The 22,478-nt window shown below is 36.9% G+C and overlaps 4 protein-coding genes across 5 annotated transcripts in view; all 4 read right to left on the bottom strand.

The window, feature by feature from the left end:
• Positions 1 to 1,766: 1,766 nt before the first annotated feature.
• LOC139991108 (transient-receptor-potential-like protein) lies at positions 1,767 to 9,990 on the bottom strand. The gene is made up of 7 exons (XM_072010921.1): positions 9,175 to 9,990; positions 8,233 to 8,693; positions 6,948 to 7,249; positions 6,269 to 6,520; positions 5,215 to 5,330; positions 4,974 to 5,132; positions 1,767 to 3,931 (listed from the first exon to the last, which is right to left on the bottom strand). Exons 2-7 carry the CDS (start codon positions 8,307 to 8,309, stop codon positions 3,761 to 3,763), a joined length of 1,077 nt encoding a protein of 358 aa, XP_071867022.1. The 5' UTR covers positions 8,310 to 8,693; positions 9,175 to 9,990; the 3' UTR covers positions 1,767 to 3,760.
• On the bottom strand, positions 8,373 to 10,291 carry LOC139991107 (short transient receptor potential channel 4-like). The gene is made up of 4 exons (XM_072010920.1): positions 10,250 to 10,291; positions 9,510 to 9,710; positions 9,139 to 9,351; positions 8,373 to 8,693 (listed from the first exon to the last, which is right to left on the bottom strand). Exons 1-4 carry the CDS (start codon positions 10,289 to 10,291, stop codon positions 8,373 to 8,375), a joined length of 777 nt encoding a protein of 258 aa, XP_071867021.1.
• LOC139991106 (transient-receptor-potential-like protein) lies at positions 10,171 to 16,876 on the bottom strand. The gene is made up of 3 exons (XM_072010919.1): positions 16,841 to 16,876; positions 16,455 to 16,592; positions 10,171 to 11,067 (listed from the first exon to the last, which is right to left on the bottom strand). The coding sequence occupies exons 1-3, from the start codon at positions 16,874 to 16,876 to the stop codon at positions 10,729 to 10,731; spliced, it is 513 nt and encodes a 170-aa protein (XP_071867020.1). The 3' UTR covers positions 10,171 to 10,728.
• Positions 16,877 to 19,067: 2,191 nt separating this feature from the next.
• The window catches only part of Hh (hedgehog signaling protein), an 84,880-nt gene continuing 81,469 nt past the window's right edge, over positions 19,068 to 22,478 (bottom strand). For both annotated transcript variants that reach the window (XM_072010109.1, XM_072010108.1), the window contains exon 4: positions 19,068 to 21,462. In XM_072010109.1, coding sequence (XP_071866210.1) covers positions 20,777 to 21,462 — 686 coding nt within the window. In that variant the 3' untranslated portion in view covers positions 19,068 to 20,776. The remainder of the gene's footprint in view (positions 21,463 to 22,478) is intronic.

The following is a 22,478-nucleotide window of genomic DNA, read 5'->3' as shown; positions in this document are numbered from 1 at the left end:
CACCACTATGATCCTCCATATCGGTAACTGTTTCTTCATCATTCTAATATGTTGTTACGTATATAACGGTGATCTAATACAAACTATTGCGAAACCATCGCAACTTTTCGCGTCAAGAACGCTCTATCGATAAAGCAATAATCGAGGGAAGCGGCGAGCGTCCTAGATTACTGTCACTTATGACGTTGGCTCATCTACGATATTACGGCTAGCTAATGGATACACGAACGCGTCTCGTTTTATCGAATATCGCTTATCCAGCTGCGCGACCAATTTAGTTGTTTAAATGTTGATATTATGTCACGAAGAACGAAGAGAAAAGAAAAAAAGAAAAAGCTGACAATTTCAGACGGTCGAGTTCACTTCTCTCACGAGTCTTCGGTTCACTTCTGCTCGAGTATCGATTCGTTCGAGTGCTCTGTTTATATTCTTATATCCCCCTGTTATGCTTCCTGTGACACGTTTTTGCTTTTTACATCTGTTTTTTCTATTTTAAAATTTTTTACCTTTCTCTTTCTCAAATCATTACCTAGCTCCTGACGTCGATCGATTGATACGATTTCCGGGGGTTTGCTCGCTCGGCGAATACGTTGCCCTTGGTTACAGCGTTTTACAGTTAATGGTGTTTACATTTTACGTCGACGTTGATTTCAATTCGCCTGAAGCGCTCTCAACATGGCAGAGACGGTTGAAGGGGTTGAGTAATTGACGTTGACACATCGGTTTGATACGGCCAGGGATTAAAAGAATATTTCACGGATTCCATCGAGAGACGATATTTTATGAGGCGAGAAGTTTTCCACAGCCAAGTTTCTTCCTTTGATTTAATTACGTATAACAGTTCCGACATTCGCCGATGTAATGAATTGTTCGACGAGAGAAGAAGTTAATGACTTTTTCCCAAAATTGGACATCAAGTTTTGTTTGGTAAATAATGTTATTTAATAAAGGAAGAAAGGAAAATGAATTGCGACTTCCGGCGAGAAATTTATTTGTCGAAAATGATTCGATCGAAAGATTCATCGATAAAAGAGTTAGGTGACGAAATTCGCATTTTATATTTTCCTTTGGGTTATTCGATGGAATGTAAGCTATTTATCCCTGGCTTTTCATTTCGATATAATGCTGTTTTATTAATATTCACTTAAAATTTAACGAAGAAGAACAAAAATTCTGAATGAATTATATCTGAAATATCTTCTACGACAGCTCTTCATCCATGTCAATTGCTATAATTTTTCCAAAGAGTATACTCTCGGTCTTAATATAATTTTGATTTCTTCGAACAAAAGAAAGCTACACGGTTTTTAAGAAATTTCAATTTCTATCAACGTTATAGCCTCATCAATTTATTCCTTAATACATTAACAAGTATGATTCTTTAACAACTGAAAGCCATTACATATTCCGCTTGAGAAGTTTCAATTTCTGTTAACGTTATGGTTCCACCGTTGTATTTTCTGCTACATCAACAAGTATGTTTTTTACAACATCAGAAACGTACATATATTCCGCTTGAGACATTTCAATTTCTATCAACGTTATAGCCTCATCAATTTATTCTTTAATACATTAACAAGTATGATTCTTTAACAACTGAAAGCCATTATATATTCCGCTTGAGAAGTTTGAATTTCTGTCAACGTTACGGTTCCACCGTTGTATTTTCTGCTACATCAACAAGTATGTTTTTTACAACATCAGAAACGTACATATATTCCGCTTGAGAAATTTCAATTTCTATCAACGTTATAGCCTCATCAATTTATTCTTTAATACATTAACAAGTATGATTCTTTAACAACTGAAAGCCACTATATATTCCGCTTGAGAAGTTTCAATTTCTGTCAACGTTACGGTTCCACCGTTGTATTTTCTGCTACATTAACAAGTATGTTTTTTACAACATCAGAAACGTACATATATTCCGCTTGAGAAGTTTCAATTTCTGTCAACGTTTTCTGGTTCCATCGTTTTATTCTCTGATACATTAAGAAGCACAATTTTTACAAAAAGTGCACTCAATTTTAATGCACGTTATAAATTTTCCTATTTCCTTTCACGCTGTATTTGACAAATATTTTAATTTCTGCCAACATTATCGCTCTTTACTCATAATTCTTCGCCAGGGATATTTCACCCCATAGCTGTGCTACCTACGCTTTCCGAGATCGAAACAACCGAAGAGGCGAAGCTCTCTAGTGGAAAGAGCTTTTAAGCCGTCTTTTCTTACAAGACGGACAGAAAAATCGTCGTCATAGAGTCCTGAATATTCCGCAAGACTGCGAAGGGTCGTTAAACCCTCTTATTCACGGGGTTTCTAGATGTTCCGGGTAGAGTACGCGCGTTCTTTCCTACCTCGTATAAATACGTCCTCTTTCATCCACGGGCTCGCCACAGGAAATAGGCTTCACGCAACGACCACAGGATTAGATTCCTCCCACTTAGTTGATATGGATGGATCCTGAAAGTGGTTTCTCTGTTTCATCTGCGGTGGCTAACGTTCTAAATAAATTCATGTCGATACTACTGGCGAATTCTTACGGTAACAGAAGCTGCAACCGTTTCGTTAATGGGATTTTTCAACACGATTAATGTTTCCAACGAGACGCCGTGTACGCCGGCTGAATTTATTTGCGAAGCTGGCAAACAGAAATCGAAATAGGACAGACAAATAGAATATGCGAGTAAAACGCAACGGTATTTCACCGAACGGAATTAAAGTACTATTTGCGCTATAGAATTTATGTTATGAAACTGGAAAAAAAAAAAAGAAAATATATAAAACCAACGAAACTACTGGCCAGAGATTTATTTTCGGATTTGAATTTAAAATTGAAAAAAGAAACGGAGGAGATACATTCAACAAATTCGCCTTTCCTGTCGACTACGACTAATTTCTACGATATTACACGTTGTGGACAACGGTTGAAACTGCAAGAAAGGAGGAACAGTATTCCGTAATGTTCACAATTCGCAAATTTAATGATTCGCATGAATGTGAATTCTGCCAATGACGGATTACACGTATGCTTCTGTATATGTATTATTACAGCGTAATGTATGGCACGCATCAAACGAGCTCACGTTTTCATCGTAACAAAGCCAATAACATTTCCAGCGTTTCCACGTCATGAAAACGTCACGTAGTAATGGAAAATTTCCATTCCGCTGAAACAACCGGACGTGCTATGATAATAAGAAGGCCGAATTTATGCATGAATAATGCATCAGCGAATCGTCGACTGACTGAAAATACGTTTTATTGCGCAAGACATCCGCTATAGCTACAGTTTATTACAATAATTCATCCTTATCCTTAATTTCGATCGTTCTCTTATTACTTGCATCGTTTAACTACGACTTTCACAGGACTTCAATCTCTGTTCTCGTCAAAGATATTCAAACAAAAAGCAAGAATCTTGAATGAGAAAAGAGCGTGGAATTCCTTCGAGGAATCTCGAGGATCGACGAAGCCGGAAGAAATTCTTTCTTCGTTTGACGAATGCTTTGCGCTCTTCGCCAATACAGTGAATTGAATTCATGCGCAGATTGCCAGTACTTTCCCAAGGCTGTGATATTTCTCTTCGATCTATCTGCTAATTACGATCTTCGTTCGACGATTCCGCGCCCACGTGTCGCGCGAGAAGAGAAGACGACGTTTTTGTTTGCTCGTTCGGCGTTAAGATAGTCACGGATGCTCATCAAGTAGCTCGGCGGGAAGCTCATAGAAATCAATTTGGCCTCGTTGATTGTTTCGTCAAACAGTGGTGAGAGCGTCTCTTAGAAGATTTCTCAGCTCCACGATCTCTTTCGTTACCTTCTCCACCTCGTTCTCCTCCATTTGTTTATCCTTCTTCCGGAAGTATCGCTGTACCAACTGGGACATCACTATCGAGAAATCATCGTTGTTTTCCTCCGTTAAGGTTTCCTACCAATAAGTAGAGATCCGGTTCTGTTAGAATGCACTGCTCTTAGCGGCAAAATATTTGAAGATCGAAGGAGCATCATAAATACGTTTTTAAAGATGTAATTCTTTTCAAATTAGCCGACAGGTTGGCGGTGTTTTGTAAAGTACCAAGGGTAATTTAAAGGCGATTTAATTATTCTAATTTTATTACGACAAATAGCATTTTTTAACATTGTGAAGAAAATGGAGTGTTAATCAAGTAAGAAAACAATTTTGGTAATATGGAATTACTGAACTGTGAAACTTTTCTCCTGTGAAAAATGGAAAACGTGATTTATGATGTACTTCCCTTGCAATCTTCATTTGTAACAGCAAGACAAGAGGATTGTCCAACTTTTCTTTTCTTCTCGTGCCAAGCCGCTTGATGGTCATTGTTATTTAAAATTCATCGATTATGTTCATATTATGAAATATTTTTTATCGAGAATAAATTAAAGGGATTGCGTGTTCTGAACAGAATAATCGAACTCAAGCTCAAATTAAAGGAGCTTGCAGCCACGAATTTAAATACATAGTAAGAACAAGTTTAAAATTTCATTCAAAGTCCAGTTTAAGGAACTTTAAAAGATCTTCTTAGTAAAAAGAATTTCTTATTTACAAAACATAAATATGACGATTATAAATGATCCAGTGACCTGCGATTTTCTCATTTCAATATAGTAGTGGAAGGTTCTTGGTCACAAATAATAAAAGCATGTGTCAGGTTGTTCAAGAGTCTCTTCCATTTTATAAGACAAAAATAGATGCACAACTTCTTTTGTTTTATATTATTTTATTGAATCACGTGTGATCCATTTTGTTCTGCTAGAAATAGAAACAAAAATGTGCATCTATTATTTCCTCATAAAAGGAAAGAGACATTACATTTCGGACAACATGATACTTCTAAGAAGCGGTAAGCTTGTCTTCTTTTAAATCGTTAAAGATACAAAATATACAAAACGTTGTTTGTACATTTGTACCAATAGTGTTGAAACTTTTATTAAATGCTATATTTACTAACGATATAAAAACAGTGATGTGGATCCCATCGTGCACGCTTGTTTGACGTTGGTTTCAGCCATATTTTCAGGTACTCGACAATCGGTTGAATACCAACGTAGGTTGGAATAATGTTAAATGGCGGTGGGAGCGTAGTCGTGAGCATGAAATCAACGTAAGTCTGAAAACCGGATATTTAATTAGTTTGATCCTAGAATCTACTGTTTCCGAGTTAAAAAGCAACTATCGATTGTCTTTCGAACTTCAGTTCGCCCGAATGTCCATTCCACGATCACGTTCTCTGTGATTTCCGTCAACGTGTTGGACATGCATGCAATTAGCATGTTCAGTATCACGATCACACCGACGAAGGTGAATCCTGAAAAAGAGAAATTACAGTGGAGTTATTCAGATCACAAGAAGAACAAAAATATATTGTTAAATAAAAGATACTTTTAGGAGTAATTTTCCAAAAATGATATTTAGAACATTGAAATAGTATTTGTATGAAAGTTTTGTTTTAAAAATCAATAATAAAAGAAATAATATATTTATTATTTATCTCATTTATGTTTGGAAGGTATTTTTCTCTTAATTTATCATTTATATTATACGTGAAAATGCTAAAATTTACTTTATTTTAACACATTAACGATTCTTGTAACTACCTATAAATTATACGCGAAATTCATACATATATTTCTGTTTCATTAAAGTGGGAGGGAGAATGATATTTAATATGAAATTTAATTAAAGCCGTAATTAATTATTTTGTACTCCTTTCCCATAATGTCATCCACATTTTAGCGTGGTATCATTTCGCGTATTTTAAATGTACTTTGATCTCTTTTAAATTTTGTATGTTACAGGTTGTGTTGGCTAAAAAGATTTTAGATGTTTATTACTCATTTTCCACTAGTAACTTAAGGTGGAAAAATAGCAAGAGATTTTTTAAATATTACTCCCAAAAGGAAAAAATTGGAAATTTTCCTATTCTAAGAAATTGAACAAAAATTAAAAGTAAATGCAAAGTAAATTAAAATTAAACGTAATATCATATAACTAAAAGATGCATATTTGTTTTTCCTATTTTTCCGTGTTATTAGGTCGTGAGTATTTCACTTTATTTTAGTTTTATTTATCAGATATTAAAGCGATACGGCCATCGGTGATGTTATAAATTACAAACTACGATGTTAAAGTTTAAAGTAATGAATAAATGGAAATATCGTTCTGGAAGACAAAGACTGGAATTTCAAGTGAACTTTATCTGGATTTCCCGACGAAGCGAAAAGGAACTTTAGATAAGCGTATTACCGGCGAAGGCTATGTAGCCAATAATCTCCGTGAACATGTGATGATTGATGATGGTCTCGTTCTCTGATTCTCCCGGAAGGTTCTCAATTATCACATCAGCGCTTTCGATGGGGCTCATGCAAAAAAGTGCCCAGAAAAGAGTCTTCAAGGTGGCTGAGAAATTAACGAACGAGCTGACCTGTTGGGTCTTGATTTTCGATTCATCGTCGATTTGAACCATATCCTCGTAATATTGATAAAGTCTACACGTGCCTAAAGGAACGACAATGACAAACAATTCCATTATTAATTCTCTACAATATGGACGAACAAATTTTATTCTTACAATATACAGATCAGATATTTTCCAGCGTTAATTTTGTCCAACCTTACTAAATACATCGAACTTTATTAGACGAACTTGAACTTTCTATTCGATAAATTTTAATAAATTTCCTGAATAAATCTCAATATATTTCTATTTAACATCAATTGCTTTATTAGTTAAACAGAGGAAAATTCGACTATTCGTCTAACTTCACCTCGCGAAATCGAACAAGCTCTATGTTGAATATTTCCAGAGAAATAATTTTTTATTTCGGTATAAATTTAAACTGGAAATATCGTATAGCTCATATACGAAGAAGAAAGTAAGCGTTGATTTATAGAAAAAGAAACTTTGATAAATTACGAGTATTACCAGCGGTAAATGCAAGAATGATTATGCTGAAGAGAATGATGAATTTGACAACGTCCTTGATCATTTGCCCGAGAGAAAGTTGAAGTGGGCCCAGATGATAGTCCAGCTGACAGATGTACAATAATTTCAGAAAGGCCATTATCGTTGCCAGACAGTAAATTCCTTCGGCGATCAATGTGGGATCGTACTGGTTCCAATATTTCCTCTCCAATTCGAGCTGACCATTTATTCTCACGTCCAACGCAGCAGTTATCCAATACAGGAAGGTCAGAATAAAGAGGAATATCATGATCATCTCGAACCTGTCATCGTTTCAAATTTTTTTCGTTAAAGCGGTAATACAGAACTGTTACTAGAAAAATAGTGTGACATAATGGAACCTCGTTCGATCGAACGATCGAATAATTGACAAATTAATCAATGGAAAATTGAAAATAGTTTTGCGCAAGAAGAATGAAGAAATGAGAATAGAAAGTGAAGAAAATGTTATGCTTTCGTTAGAAAGTTCTTTTGATATTTCGAATTTCGATTTTTAATATTTGTCAATGTTTTAACAAAATAAAGTTACATTTAAATGGCATACTTGAGGTTGCATTCCAAGACTATCTATTTACATCATCGTTACAAAAGGTCTAGTTCTATATAATCAGTAGTTAGTCCAAAGAAAAATTCATAAAAATCACTTGGTTTCATTGTTGTTACGCAAGAACGTGTAACTCCCTTAAGTTTTCAGATTTAGGTTCCAATTCGATAATAAATAAAACAGAAATAATTGCAACTTATTTATCCTATGTTTTTGTCAGTATATATCGTTATTAGAATGTCTATGCAACATTAGATTTCATAAAATGCAACTGAAAGAGTGGAAGCTAAATCTAGATCCGTTTAACTCACTAAATATCATAACATGCGCTGTACATTGGACACTTTATGTGTATTTTTGCATACTATCTGTATTCTGTATATTTTTACATTTTCAAACTTCTCATAAATCTCATAAAGAGCGCAGTCTAGTGATTATATAGAATATGACATAACTTGAGAAATTTCGATAATTTTAATGTACAAAAGTCATACAGCAGGAAGTAATACCAAGTAATGCGAAATAATACGATGTAATACGACGTAGTACAAAGTAATACAAAGTAATACGATGTAATACCAAGTAATACGATTACGAAGTGAAACGAAAATAAAATGTGACACGAAGTAATTTTCATTTTAAATGTCGCCCATCGATAATACGAATTTAGTCGATGTATTTAGTCGACATACAAAGTCATACCAATACCACGGTCCAGCGAAGAATCTCTTCGGCCCGTGTATTATGCACATACGAATCAACGACCAGGCGTACGACATCACGTAAATTATCAAAACCCAGACGTATACTGAGGAAGCAGCCGGAGGTGAGAAGTCAAGGCGCTACTGTTCGATTTCTGTTCGATCTGTCGATATCAGGTAATAGGGTATACCAGAGTTAGGCGGTCCACGAAGCTGTTCGGTTTTGTCTGCGTTCGATTGAAGAAAAACGATCAACAGGAACACCAAGTAACTGGCGGTGGATGAAATAAACTTGTTGACCGGTGATTGCCAAAATTTCGACCTCTTTGAATTTGGAGCGACCAAGACCACTACCAGAATCACCGGTAGCATGAAGACTCGCATTAGTACGAATAAAGACTTCATCCATGGGTTCATGATCTTCCATTCGTACCAGCCGTCGATCCACTTGCTCGTAATTAACTGCAAATTGAAATTTCGTAGTGTCTTTAACCAGAGGATTAACAAATCGGTCGAAATTGTTGGCTTTTGTAATTTACTAAAAATACGTCAACATTTATAAATATGGTAATATTAACGTTTAACTTTTACTGGGGCGGGAAGCTATTTATGCTCGTTATTATATTGCTTCATTTTCTAATTGTGTATAATATATTTAGGTATATATTAAAGGATGGTAATTCTTGCGATTAATATAAATCGTTTGGAAATGGAAAAAACTTCCTAATTTGACTAATTAATCTTTGGATTTCGAAGATCTCTAATGAAATATTCTTCACGTATATTTCTCGCTATTTTAAAACAGCTCTATTTTGAATCGTCACGCTATTCTCGCCAAACGATACAATTTTACTCGATAATTATAAACACACTCTCACTTCTTCTAAAGTACTACTACATAGTATACAAGCATGTTTACAAAGTATTGATTACTATCTACAACCTGTTGTACATTAGGATGAGCCACAAAGGTTCTCTGCGTGTTGTGCAGAGCGAACAACAGCCTCGGGTATATAAATTTATACGAATGAGCAAATCCAGTAGACTGTTTCAAGATGACTTCTACTTCGTCCACGCTTCTGGCGCAATCGATCAGATCGGTCGCGAACTGCATCACGTTCTATGAAAACAACGACACATTCTATTAGAACTTATTCGATAGACGAACGATACATTTTACAAGAATTTATTCCAAGAGAATGACACATTCTACGATAAATTTATCCTAAGAGAATGGTACACTAATTAATGGATTTTTATCCTCAAAAGGAAAATAACCTCGGCGAGTTTTATGTAGTCGTGGTAAAATTCTCTGACGAAGGAGGCGGCTTTCTGTAGCTCGTAGGACAAATTGAACGCTTCCAAAATCGGATCGTCGACGATTTGACATATGTACGCTGGATTTGCTACTGCCTTGTACGAGAATAATCGCAACTTCTCTATCGCTAGAATGTCGCTCCTCTCTCGTTCGCTTCTACGCTATCGAACAAGAACATAGTTTAATTTCTTTGATCGAATCTCTTTTCGTTTTCCTTTTACGAAACTACAATTCTTCACAGATTCTCCATGGACGCGTAAAGATCCGCGGTATAATCGTTGGTTATCAAAATTTGCAATTAAGAGCAGCCTTTGAATCTAATGTATTGAGCGTGAACAAATCACGATGAACAATTCAATGTTCGATTTAATTCGGAGCGCAAAGTGTTAATTAGGCCCAGTTATGCAGAACCCTGTTCAACACACAAAACTACAAAAAGTTAGTCAAACGCAGTATACAGATTTCCCAGGATGTTGTTACTCTTATCGCGTGAAAAATTTCTAAAGAGTTTCAGTTCATAGAACAGCTCTTACGTTATAAAATTATTAAAATTATCAAGCTACAACCCTTTCTTAGTCTTATAGCTATTTTGCAGAAAACTTCCAAACTACATGATCAGGCAAACTGAATTCTCCAATCTTTTTAAAATAATAAATCCAAAGAAAGTTATCCATGGTAAATATTTCAACACTATGGATACTTTTCCGAATTTATCGATGTTCTCGTCGATTGGTTGATCCATATCAGAGACAAAACATAAAAATTTGTAATAAACGAGGTGTCTCGTTCTCGCATATCGTTTACATTTTCATGGCAATTTAAACAGCGACGATGGGATCGCTGGAGATACAAACATCTTCAAAACGCTTTGACTCTGACATGGACGTAACCGAAGCCGAATTTGCTGAATGGTATATCCATCGACGAACAGTGAGTAAATATTTAAAATAATATTAGTTACGTTACACGCTACATTTAACAAACCGCGAAGAAGCATCGTGGAAGAAACAGCAGAAATAAAATATAGCCAATGCGAGCGGAGCTGAATCTCGTCGAAGATGAAAATGTTTCGACTACGATTTTCTCTAACTTTCGAATCATCGTGAGTTGCTATAGGGTTCTGCGTAAGAGGGTCCCCGTTTACTCTTAACATTGATTAATTCTTTTTCTTTTTTTCCCCTACTTGCACTCTCCGCAATTGCAGCTAGGTGGATGAGGTTTCGGAAGGAAGTGAAGCCTGTTTCGAAGCATACTGATCATCTCGAAGTGTCCGTATTGAGCAGCGATCGCCAGCGGCGTGGCTTCGTCCGGGAAATCGGCGCTTCGCGTTATACCGGCGTACTCCAATCCGGGTGACAGATCGTTCAGTTTGTTCAAAATAATCATGGCGATTTTTATCTCGTTGTCCCTGATGGCGTGTAGATGCGTGTCACCCGGATCGATCTCCGGATGAGTCAGGAGATACTCCACCATTGGCGTGTTCCTGTCACTAACCGCGATGTGAAGCGCAGTGACACCCTGAAAAAAGGCCATGACCTCTCGTTAGCGAAAAAAAGAAAAAAATCTCGTGTTTCGTTCGGGAGAAAGCTCAGAATCATTCGTGACACGTGTACCTTGTTACAGACGTATCTCGTTCGTTTTTAGCCTTCGAAATTTTACGTATCTTTCTTTCGGTGTGCAGCAGGTGTGTATAAAGGTTTGGAATTGCTTTTTTTCTGTAATCGATGTTTTTAGGTCTTTTTTTAAGGAGATTTTTTAAGGTATGATATTCGGGGATATTGTATAGTTTGATATGATGCTTTGGGGACTTTTTTACGTGATAGTGGAAAAAACAGTCGGAACCTGTAAATTTTGATATATTTTTCTTTCGTGTATCGGAGATGTATACAAAGAGGTTTGAAATTGTTTTTGTGCCTTTTTTATGTTCGATATTTCGTGAATTTTTTGACGTGATAACGAGGATAATGACGTGATTCGAGTTGTCGTCGAAATGGTCTGCGATTTGTATATTTCATTACGATACAAATTTTCACATATCTTTCTTTTATTTTTTCTTTCAGGAGATGCATCTGACGCGTCTCTAATTCTGTAATCTGTCACGTTACTTTCGTACGTTGAAGGTTTGCCTGCTTAATATTCGCCTAATTTGCGTTTTGCTCGATCTGAGATGCACCTCGACGACGTCCAACACGCTTTCATTTGGCGAATTTTTCTTAAAAACTTTGGAAATGACAAATTTCGACGTTTCATCTTCACTCGCGTTCGTCAAATTTCATTCACAGTTTCGTAGGCCAATAACCGTTCCTAATAGAAGATAATCTACCAGACACATAAAAGAGGAACACAGAAGAAGAATTTTCATAAATCTAAAATAACAGGATTCCCAAGACCCTAAAAGACTCGTAAAAACCACATTCCTCTCCCTTTTATCGATACAAGTACCATAAATAGACACTTTCCTGCCCTTAACCGGAATCTAATTGTCAAATTCCAGATGTATTTCATAAAAATCCGCAGTCCAGTCGCAACGCTCGTCTCTTTAATTTATAGCCGAGAAGAAGAAAAAGGCATTCGACTAATTTCGACGCACAATCAAAAAACGGAAATTCACACATTCGTGATCCTATAGCATAGTACATTCCTGAAAGATTTCTATAATACAAGCGTTCGAGAATACTCTCGTGAACCATTGTATGTACTGGTCTCTCATTCTCCGTGCTCCCTTACACAATGTCCATAATACTCAACAACAACGACGACGATCTACTTCGTTCTACGACAGAAATCCCCGACCATCGTCTTGCGCGTGTCACAAAAAGGCGTTCCATGTTTTTCCACAGGAATCACGGAATTCCTGTTCGCTTGTTGGTCCTCGTGAAATCGACTTTCCAACTTCTCTATATCTGCTCCCCTTTTTTCTCTCTCGTTCCTGTATCTTCCTCCTTTTTGCCTCCTGGCCCTCGATATCTCAGCCGTATCCCTTTTCGTAGGAAGAATGGGACGACGACGTTTGTCGCCCATCTGCGGCGCGTTTAACAGAGGCGGCCACCGACAATGGGCTAACTCCATTGTTGCCGCCGACACACCGGTCACAATATTTCCTGATATCCTGGCTTTTCGGCCGTCTCCCAGGGGACATTGTGAAACCGACACGATCCCGCCTTGTGATATACGCCGCCTCTGGACCTTTTTCCAAAATCGAGTTCGACACAGCTGCCGATTTTTCGCGTCAGAATAAACACGAACGATTCTCCGCTGTCGAAGCAATTAGGGCATCGACTGTTTTATTCGCAGTATTTGTGGAAGTCGTCGTTCGTCAAATAAGGGGATGATAAGGGGGAGGGGGGATATATAGCTTGATTTTGTGCGGAAACGGAAGGGAATTTATTGCTTACGGAGTGGTTCGATGGCGCGGTTCATTTAAATTTCATGTTTGGTGAATTCTTTTTGTGGGGTTTCGGTGAGGTTCTTTGAGCGAGTGATTTGTTGTTTGGGATTGTTTGGTCGTTTGGTGATGATTAATGGTTGCCAAGTTATGAAGAATTATTGCGAGAATCGTGCTTGAGAGAGAAGCAGAGCTTGCGAATGTGCAACGAAACAAGTTATTTCCAACAACGTTATATTCGTATTTTGTTAGAAGTAAATGACATTAATTTTTAGGCTGATCGACACTCAATTTATGATCCTGAATTCTCTCCAGTTTTCGTGCTTGAATAGCATTTTTGGACATCAAGCGTCAATTCTCGTTAAATTTACGCGCCTTCTTACGTATCTGATTGCCTAGTTGTAATTTTGTATATCTCTAACAATATTACGTATCTGCTTCTGCAACGGGTTATTCTCATAAACAGAACGTGGAGAATGTCCAATTATTTTAATACACCGATCAAAATGAAACCTTGATTCGAACGCATCGTAGAACAATGTCGATTGAATTTTCATCGAGTATTATGTCGATTTTTTGAAGAACCGATTATTCTGCCGTAATCATAAATGTCTCGAAAACTATTAATAATTTGCCCGTATAATATAAAAAATAGAATACCGTAACCTACCAACATAGAAAATTTCACCTAAATCAGTAACCAAAATCAGAAGAGTCTCCTTCACGTTCCTTCTAACAATATCTATTTTCATCTAACTAAAACACCATTCAACCATCGTCTTTAGCCTTAAAAAATACACGAAATAAAGCAACCTTCTCTGCCGCTCAAATTTTCCAGCTGGCCTTGACGTCTTCGCGAATATTATATCGTATGCAAAAAACGAGAGCATCCTCCAGGTTCTTTCCAAAGTGCACGCGCACGCTCACGAAGAAGATGGCTCTCGCGGAGGACACGCGGCGGCAAGGGGATTCCCGGATGGAATTTACAGCGGGACCAGTCATTTGAATAATTTTTATCGGTCCTCGGCTGAAACCATTGTCTTGTAAAGGACGGCCTGAAATATGGCCGTAGATACACGGAGGCAAAGCGGTGCCAGAGCGCTTCTTTCGTTCCGTTTCTCTCGCGCCCTATCCCCTCCCTCTCTTCTCTTCTTTCTTCTTCGGCCTTCTCTTCACTTCTCTCGCTCGTCTCTTCCCTCTGTTCTACTCTTTCGCTGTACGGTTTCTTCTTTCTCGCTTTCGTCCTCGATAGGCCGTGGCGGTGTCTCCTCGGCTCAAAGCGAAACGAGGGTTGGGCTTTTTGGGAACCCCGAAGAGAGGAGGACGACACGAACGTTGCCAAAGGAGGGGGTAACATTCCACGGGGGGTACGTGTATCTCGACGGGGTGAAGATCGGAGATAACGAGACCTCGTCTTGCTTTTTCTCATTCGGTTACGGTGCTTCTGCGTAAGAGTTTCGTCGACTCTTCGTTTGCTTCCACTCTTTCTTCTTTTTGGCTTCTCGTTCTTCTCTTTCGTATGCTTCCTTGATAATATAAAACTTGGCTTTTCCTACCTTCTGTCGGTTTTCGTTCTCTTCCGCATTTCTCGATTCTTCATTTTTCTTCAGCTCTTTCTTCCCTCAGCTTTCTCGCTCTTTTCTTCTGTACGTTGTTCAGTTTACTAGTACAAGTTCTGGCTTTTCTCACTTTCTCTCGTTTTTCATTTCGTAGACTTGTCGACTTCTGATTTTCCTCTTTAGTTTCTTGTTTCCTTATTTTGTAGTTCTTTTTCTAGTTTGATCTTGTTGTTTTTGATTCTGTAGTTTGATCGATTCTAGTCTATCTTCTTTGTTTCCTCGATCTCTTCTTCTTCTTCTTCTTCTTCTGTTGTGTTTCGCCGATACTCTTCCTTTTTACGTTTGCTGACTTAAATCAGTCTCTTTGGAGTTTTTCTGTTTCTCACCGTATATTATCGATGCTCTTCTTTGTATGTACTGTATTTCTTCCTTCGTCTTCATCGCTAGTGAAACCTTGTCTTCCTGTTTATGTTTCTTCGTCTTCTTTCTCTTCCTCGTAATACATGGCGTTTCTGAAATCGTAACACAATAAAAAAGGGGAGCGATTCCTCGTGAGAAAGTAAGCAGAAAGTAAGAACAAAAATTTCTCATACAAAGCTTCGTTTCCGAGAAGATGAGAAGTTCTTTTATACGAAAAAATTGTATTCTACGTTTTCGACTTACTTTTACTCGAAGAATCGTTTCTTCTCCGGTTGTACTGCGATCTTGGAAACACCCCCTGTATACTTGCGCCAATCTTCTATTTTTGATCTTCATCGTTGCTCTTGTCCTCGTTTCTTCGTTCCCCTATTCTTCCTCATTGCGTCTTTCATTTGTACTCTTCTGTCCTATCATTTCTTCTTTGACTCTGTCTCGCTTCTACAACTTCATTTCCGCTTTCGTTTCCTCGTCCCTTCTTGCATTTGTGATATCCATGTTTCTCAATTCTTGTCTTCTTCGTCGTTGTCTTCTATTCTCATTTCTTCGTTTCTTCCTCCCTCTTCCTCGTTTCACAATTTTATCGATAGTTTGCCGCGATTTGAACAAAGAGACGGCGTTGCTGTTTGAACTTTTCGGAAAAGGAACGGCCCATCGTGTAAATCATCGGAAATGATCTCGGGAAAAGGGGTCAAGGGGAGCCGTGACACGAAGAAAATAGTCGGCGTGTCCACTTTACCTGCGGCCTTCTACTGAATCGACACGTGAACGACGGACACCACTTACGGTTATGTTGTGGGAAACCGGCGATAGATAAAGCCGACGATTTTTACGACCTCCCACGAAAAGGGAAGCTGTTTTTCACCAAATTCCACTAAATTTTTGCTACATCTTTCAAAGTGCACGCTTGCAGCTGGTATACGAGAGGAGTTAGTAAACGATCATCGCATTGTGCGTATTATTGGATATCGTCATCGTCGTAATATCATGGAATAATTTCGAAGAAAATTTTGCTACTGATCAAATCGATAATTTTCTGATAAACGAAATCCGTATAATATGACTGCATAACTTGATACAGAACGTGGTACAGAGAACTGCAGAAATTCGGGAATTTTGTGAAGAATGTTAAGCGAAAAATGTGTGCGGCGTATTTTTCAATGTATAATAAATCATATCTCTGTACGATCGTTTAATGTAATTTTGGAAAGGAAGCTTTAATAGCGATCGTAGTATGAGTTATTTATTGAATTTACCGTGAATTATTTTTAGTGTAACCGATAATGTCTCGCACGTAACGATATTACAATCACGTGATACTTGAAAAGCTCGTAAATTTACGATCGATCGATAAATTAAAATTAGAAGAGACTCTGCTTAAAAGTAGGTACTAAAGGAATTAAAATACACGGGACCTTCACGACATTTAATAACTCGACCATTAAGTTCTTCGATAAAGTTGATAAAATTATTATATATTAATATTATATAATAATTAGTATTATATAATATTATATATTAATATATATTAATATTAATCTTACCTGAAAGTCAACAGCGTTGATATTGAATTGCGGATTATTTTCAAGAAACTCCCTCACGTCCGGAACATTCCCATAGGCGACCAATTCGAAAAAGTGTTTCTCCAGTTCTTGCAAGTATGAAATCGCCACGACAGATTCCTGAAACGTCAATAAACCTGTCAGTGGCACGTTAATTCTACAATTGTAAGATCCTAAATTGAATTAAACTGGAAGAACGAGTTTTGTTTTATTTAATAAAAGGTTTTTTAAATTTTCTATATTTTGTTAAAGGACGATCGAAAGATACGTACAATTATTTAAAATAATTCATTATTTTAGTAATTGTACGTTAAAGGAGGACCTATAACCTAATCCAAAGGATAGAGTTAATATTTAAAAATACTCACTCTTGGTAAGGTACTTTGATTTACTTCCTGCGACATTCTGAGCACGGATCTACCTTAATTACGTTAGAGAAAATGATGTTCGTCACGTTTTACGTGAAACGAGTTTGATGTAGTTTAGCTTGACGTGTAAATTTCATACAGAACGAATGAACAAAGTAGCAACGATTTTAGAGAACTTCGTTGCGTTTCCTTCTTTTTCTCTTCCATTCAGACACGATTGCTTCGATCTTCGGCCACTTTTTAAATTATATTTCAACCTCGAGCAATGTCTAAGAGGATAAATTAACTATCGCCTTCTTAAACCTGCGTTTGGCTGTAGTTTATCAGACTCGAAAATCTAAAAATAAAATAGATATAGTTTAAAGTAATTTTATAAAGCGACAAAACGATCCTCGAACTATGCTATCATCTTTTACTATTGTCGTATTATTTCATCCACATCTTTAGCAATATCGTTATAATTATAATCGAAACGTAATGCGTACGTGGATGGTTCGGACGAAATCAACTTGAATCACAGCAAATCGGAAACAATTCAAGATTGGAATTAGCATTTCAACGATGCGCAAAGAGATATAGGACTCTGATCCCCTATGAACGTTCGTCCAATTTTCTTTCTATTTTTTACGTTTATATAAAGATCCCTCGAACATTCAGCAATTCAAAATAGAAGAAAATATATACATATTTCGTATATCTGAAGATCATTCCATTAATGAGTACGTAAATCATATTCCTTCGTTGTGCAAAAACTTTATAAAGTATCTATCAATAATTAACTCTTAAGAAAGCAAAAAAAAAAAAAAAAAGAAGAAAGAGGTGGAAGACAATGATGGGACATTGGTTTCTGCTGTGTTTAATGATGTAATTCAATCTATCGATGGTGTATATACATAATTTATAATTTGTTTCCGCTACGTACAAATAATAATAATAATAATAATAATAATAATAATAATAATAATAATAATATTAAAATATAATAATATTAATAATATAATAATAATATAATAATAATAATAATAATAATAATTACTATAATATATAATATATAAATTTCTGCAGATAACTTAGGCGTCGATGCAGTAATCTTTCTAGCGTGAAAATTAATCATCCTCAGCCAATTCCGGATAAATCGATGATGTTTGAAAAAATTGAATATGCGATGTCTCACACTACGGATTGCTGTACATCGAGGGGAAGAGAAATTCGTTGTTTCGGGTTTATAGGTGGCGTTAAATGCAGCAATTCTATAGGGGATACGGTTAAAGAAAGATCAAGTTGAGGGAAACGCGGCGCTCGCAGAATTCTACAGAAGAAAAAGAAACTGGCGAACAGCGGACTATGTACAATGATTCTTTCCTTTTTCTACGCTTTTCTTCTTTTCTTTGAAGCGTTCCTAATCTGTTCTTCTTCGCCGTCTTCTTCTTCTTCTGGTTCACTTGGGGAAAAGGTAACGGGGACGTAATACTTTTTTTCCGTTTTCTAGTTCTTTCTCTTTTTTTTTTTTTTTCCTAGCTTCTCCTGCTACTTTGCATACGTATACACAGGGCACCAAAAGCACGAAAAGAAAGCATCGATCGACGAACGAACGTCGACGTTTAGTCTCTATAAATAAATTGTTTCTAACATTAGAATGCCGTGTTAGATGAATGGAAGTCGACGCTACTCTCGAGGAAAGATTGGGGGCGAGAATCGATTAAAAGGTATAGCATGTTGCAACGAACATGAACGTGTCTCTGTGATTTGGCTGAATAATTTCAATTTTTGCCGGTAACTCGTTTGTAATTTGCATAAACGGCATTGGAAACATATCGTGAATCATCTTATTCATCATTTGATTAAGAAAATTTCATTATTATTTTAAAAGGATTCGTAGGTAAAAAATTGCGCACTTTATCTTTCTTTACGTGTAATACGTAATATTGTTGGGTTAAGTACGCGTCTAATTAATTTTAGAAATATTCGAAGCACAAAAGGGTGCCGAATTTTTAAACAGAATTATATTACGTTATAAATATTCTAAGGCAAATAATGTACATCTTCGTAACTTGATAAATGTTTTACGTAAATATTTTTAGAAATAAATAATCAAGATTATACTTCTATAATTTTTAATTAAAAAAGTTCTAAAAATTTTGTACATATAATAATATTTTCTCCGTATGAACGATAATTTATACTTCCGATAGTCACAAAAAATAATTACACACACAGACCGAAATGATCGTCTAAAATCCTCCGTTTTCTAAAAATATTAAAATATTATTAAAACTTTGATCAAGACATCAAGAAATAAATCATGAACATGATAAAACCTGTTCTCCATTGAAAATTTACGGGACGTATACGTATTTTACGAGAACGATAAAACGCAGAACCGTGAACACATAAAAATCAATTATTTCACAGAATACGTGGCACGAATGAACACAAATATTTCATCGCGCATTTCATGAAAAATAACAAACCACATTTTTACATAAGTTCAGCCAAATACTTTCCACTCGCGTCACAAAGTACAAAACGGGGCATACTTCTCAAGTATTCCAGGCATCTCGTCGAACATCGACCCTTTCATTCTAACAAAAGTTCCATAAATAAATTTCAAACACGCACTATGTCTCTTTCGTTCGACTTATAGACGAACTCGTCGCAAAGTTCCATTCTAACCGGGTTTCGTCAAAGATCCAGAAAAAACACGATTCGCGCGCAAAAATAAAATTCGTCGAGAAAGAGAGAGAGACAGAGAGTGACAGACAGACAGACAGACAGACAGAGAAACAGAGACAGAGACAGAGAGGAAGCCAAAAATGAAGAAAATTACAATAATTATATTATATATTCGTATTATACACACACTATACCAAGAGCACAAGCTTCTTCTCTTCTAAAGCTTCGTTTCAACTCCATTCTCTCGATAATAATACCTAGTATACTACACGTTAATTCAATGAATGGAGGGGAGGTCACTGGCCAGAACAAACTTCGTTTCTGCATGCATCTTCGACTTCGAGCTACGCGCACAGTCCACGCATCAAGTACATTTCTCGATGAAGAATTAATAAAAAAAGAAGAAATCCGATGCTAGAATAAAAATTCGACAGAAGGAGACGAACGATCGTTTCGTTCGTTTATTCCATTATTAACAACCAGGATCTCTTCTTTTTACGGCACAGGAACACGTGCGTGGACCTTTCACGCCGTCCCGTATTCGTCCATTCGTTCCTTTCTATCTTAATTTTATTATCATTTCGGTTCAACTTGGTTTTGAGACACACTGAATTTGTGGCTTCCTTTCGTAACATATGAGGTTGTTTAACTCTCAACTATAGACTAAATGTAAGTTTTCATTACCACAATTTAGCATGCAATTTTAAAAGTTTCAACACTTGATCATCTTCCATTCTAAGAAGCTTCGTCCTTTGTATCCCTTAGTTTCATTTCTACGAAACATCGTGCATTAAGCAAAATAATTACATTAAATTAATTCTAATTCAAAACAGAGAGATTTAATAAATAAAACGTCAATCCAAGGGACTATATTGGTACATGGTAATATTAAAAGCACCAACATCTGTAATTAAGGGTTAACGAGTAGAATCAAAAAAGTACTAGTTTTCTAGCTACATTAGATTTTCGTATTCTACTTGTCGAAAACTGTCGTATATTCCAAGGAAGAAAGAGGAACAAATTCTTTGGGTTCCAAAACGAAGTACATCTGCAACTCCATTCCGATTCCACCTCAGTTCTTCCATATCGTTTTCCCCTGTACACGTGCATTCTTGTCAAGAGACCTCGAACGATCTTCCACATCCTTCGAAATCCTCCTTCGCCTGACTCCACGCGGGGCACTCGCGGACGCGTTTCGCAGTCCGTTCGACGAAAAAAAAGAAAGATAAAAACCGAGAAGAAATCCTCTCGATCGACCGCGTCTCACTGATACAGTATCCTCGATGGCGTGACGTACGAGGAGATCCAATATAGGAAGGACGCATACCCAAGTATGCCTTCTTGCCCCGTTCTCGAGTCCTGCCTCACATCCGTGTACCTAAGGTCCTCTGCTTCCAGGAGCCTCCTTTCGAAAAACGTTCTCACAGCGCTCCACATTCGGTACGGAAGGAAGGCGAAGTGAGCCAGTTCCTGGTTGTCTACGAACGCGTAACAAGAAGCGACCACATCGTCGACTAACACCGTTCCCTCCGTTGTTAAAGGAGCATAAATGCCTTCTTCGAGAACCAATCGATTGTCGATTACTTTGTCCCATCGTAGACGATGCTGAACCTCGTTCTCATCGGCTGGGTCTCTTACCAGGATCTTGTCCCCTGGCTGAACTCTGCCAGCGAATACAGTGGATCTGCCTTCGATCGGGACCAGGTGAGCTGGTGTCAGGGTGAGAACTCGACCAGATTCTGTGGTCAATCGGACGAATTGTCGCCTCTCGGCGAATGAACGGTCCAGGAAGGCTATTACTTCGCTGTACACGATGTCACCGTGCGAGTCCAGGGCTGCGATTCGCTCACCAAGTTGCACTTGATCTAGCCGCTTCGAGGAACCGTCCGCAGTTCGCACTAAGCTTCTGCCGGGGAAACAACCTCCGGATTTCGCCGCTGACGATGATTCTGAAAGAAGAGAGTAGTTGATTAGAAAATGTGAGGCTTTTGCGAAGGTTTTTCACAAAGATATTTTATTGGTAACACTGTTGGTGTTTAATTTAGCGTATGCTATTTGGTTAATGAGATGAATGTTGCGAATGAATATATTTTTATTATATTGCAATTAAAATTTCGCTTCGATAAATGGAGTTCTACCGTACATCGTTTATTATAGACATAAAATATAGAAAATTATATTTCTTATGCTTAAAAAATAATGTTTGCATTTTTCTTCGATGCTTCTCGATTTGGATACTTTCATTAAAAAGTATCAAATGAGGTACAGTTACGAGAAAAGAGAACAATTTACAATATCATTCTTAAAAGAGAATATTTAGAAGTCTTTTATAGTATAAAATGTTCTATAAAAGATTTTATTTTGGACAATCATTCTTCCTATATTTCGATCTTTTAATCGAATCTCCGTCGCCTGAATAAACTTGCGAGTCCCAATAGAACAGATGAAAATCGATTCTTTTTTGGGATGATCGTAGATTAAATTGCGCGAAGGAGATTAATGAAACTGAAGTATCGATTACTGCGATTTTGACGTCGATTTTAGGGTGATTCGATTGTCGAAACAGCATAGAAAAACTGAAAAGCTAAAATTTCTCTCCCACACAGCAATCGATACTATTATCTTTTATTTAAAAATATGGAAATACGTTCAATGTATCGACATTGCTTTTTCTTTAATATTTCTCAACGATCGAGCGTATATTCTAGCGATTAAAACAAAAGAAAGAAAGAAATAAAAATTGAAAACAAAAAAATTTTTCTCAATCTTCTCCTCACGGAAGCTAGAAACCATAAAAAATCTTCTCGTATTGAATGCGTAGATCGTTCAAGTTATAAATCGTAAAAGATGATACTCTGAATTGCAGCAGAGAATATACACATACGTACAGCTATCGAATCGTAGATTACGAATCCATAAAAATTCTCTCAATTTTTCCTGCGTCTGACGTGAAAAAATATCTTCC

This window comes from Bombus fervidus, chromosome 9 (assembly GCF_041682495.2).
Source record: "Bombus fervidus isolate BK054 chromosome 9, iyBomFerv1, whole genome shotgun sequence".
Taxonomy (NCBI): domain Eukaryota; kingdom Metazoa; phylum Arthropoda; class Insecta; order Hymenoptera; family Apidae; genus Bombus; species Bombus fervidus.
Note: the sequence above shows the minus strand (reverse complement) of the source record. Positions and strands in the feature narration are given on the sequence as shown.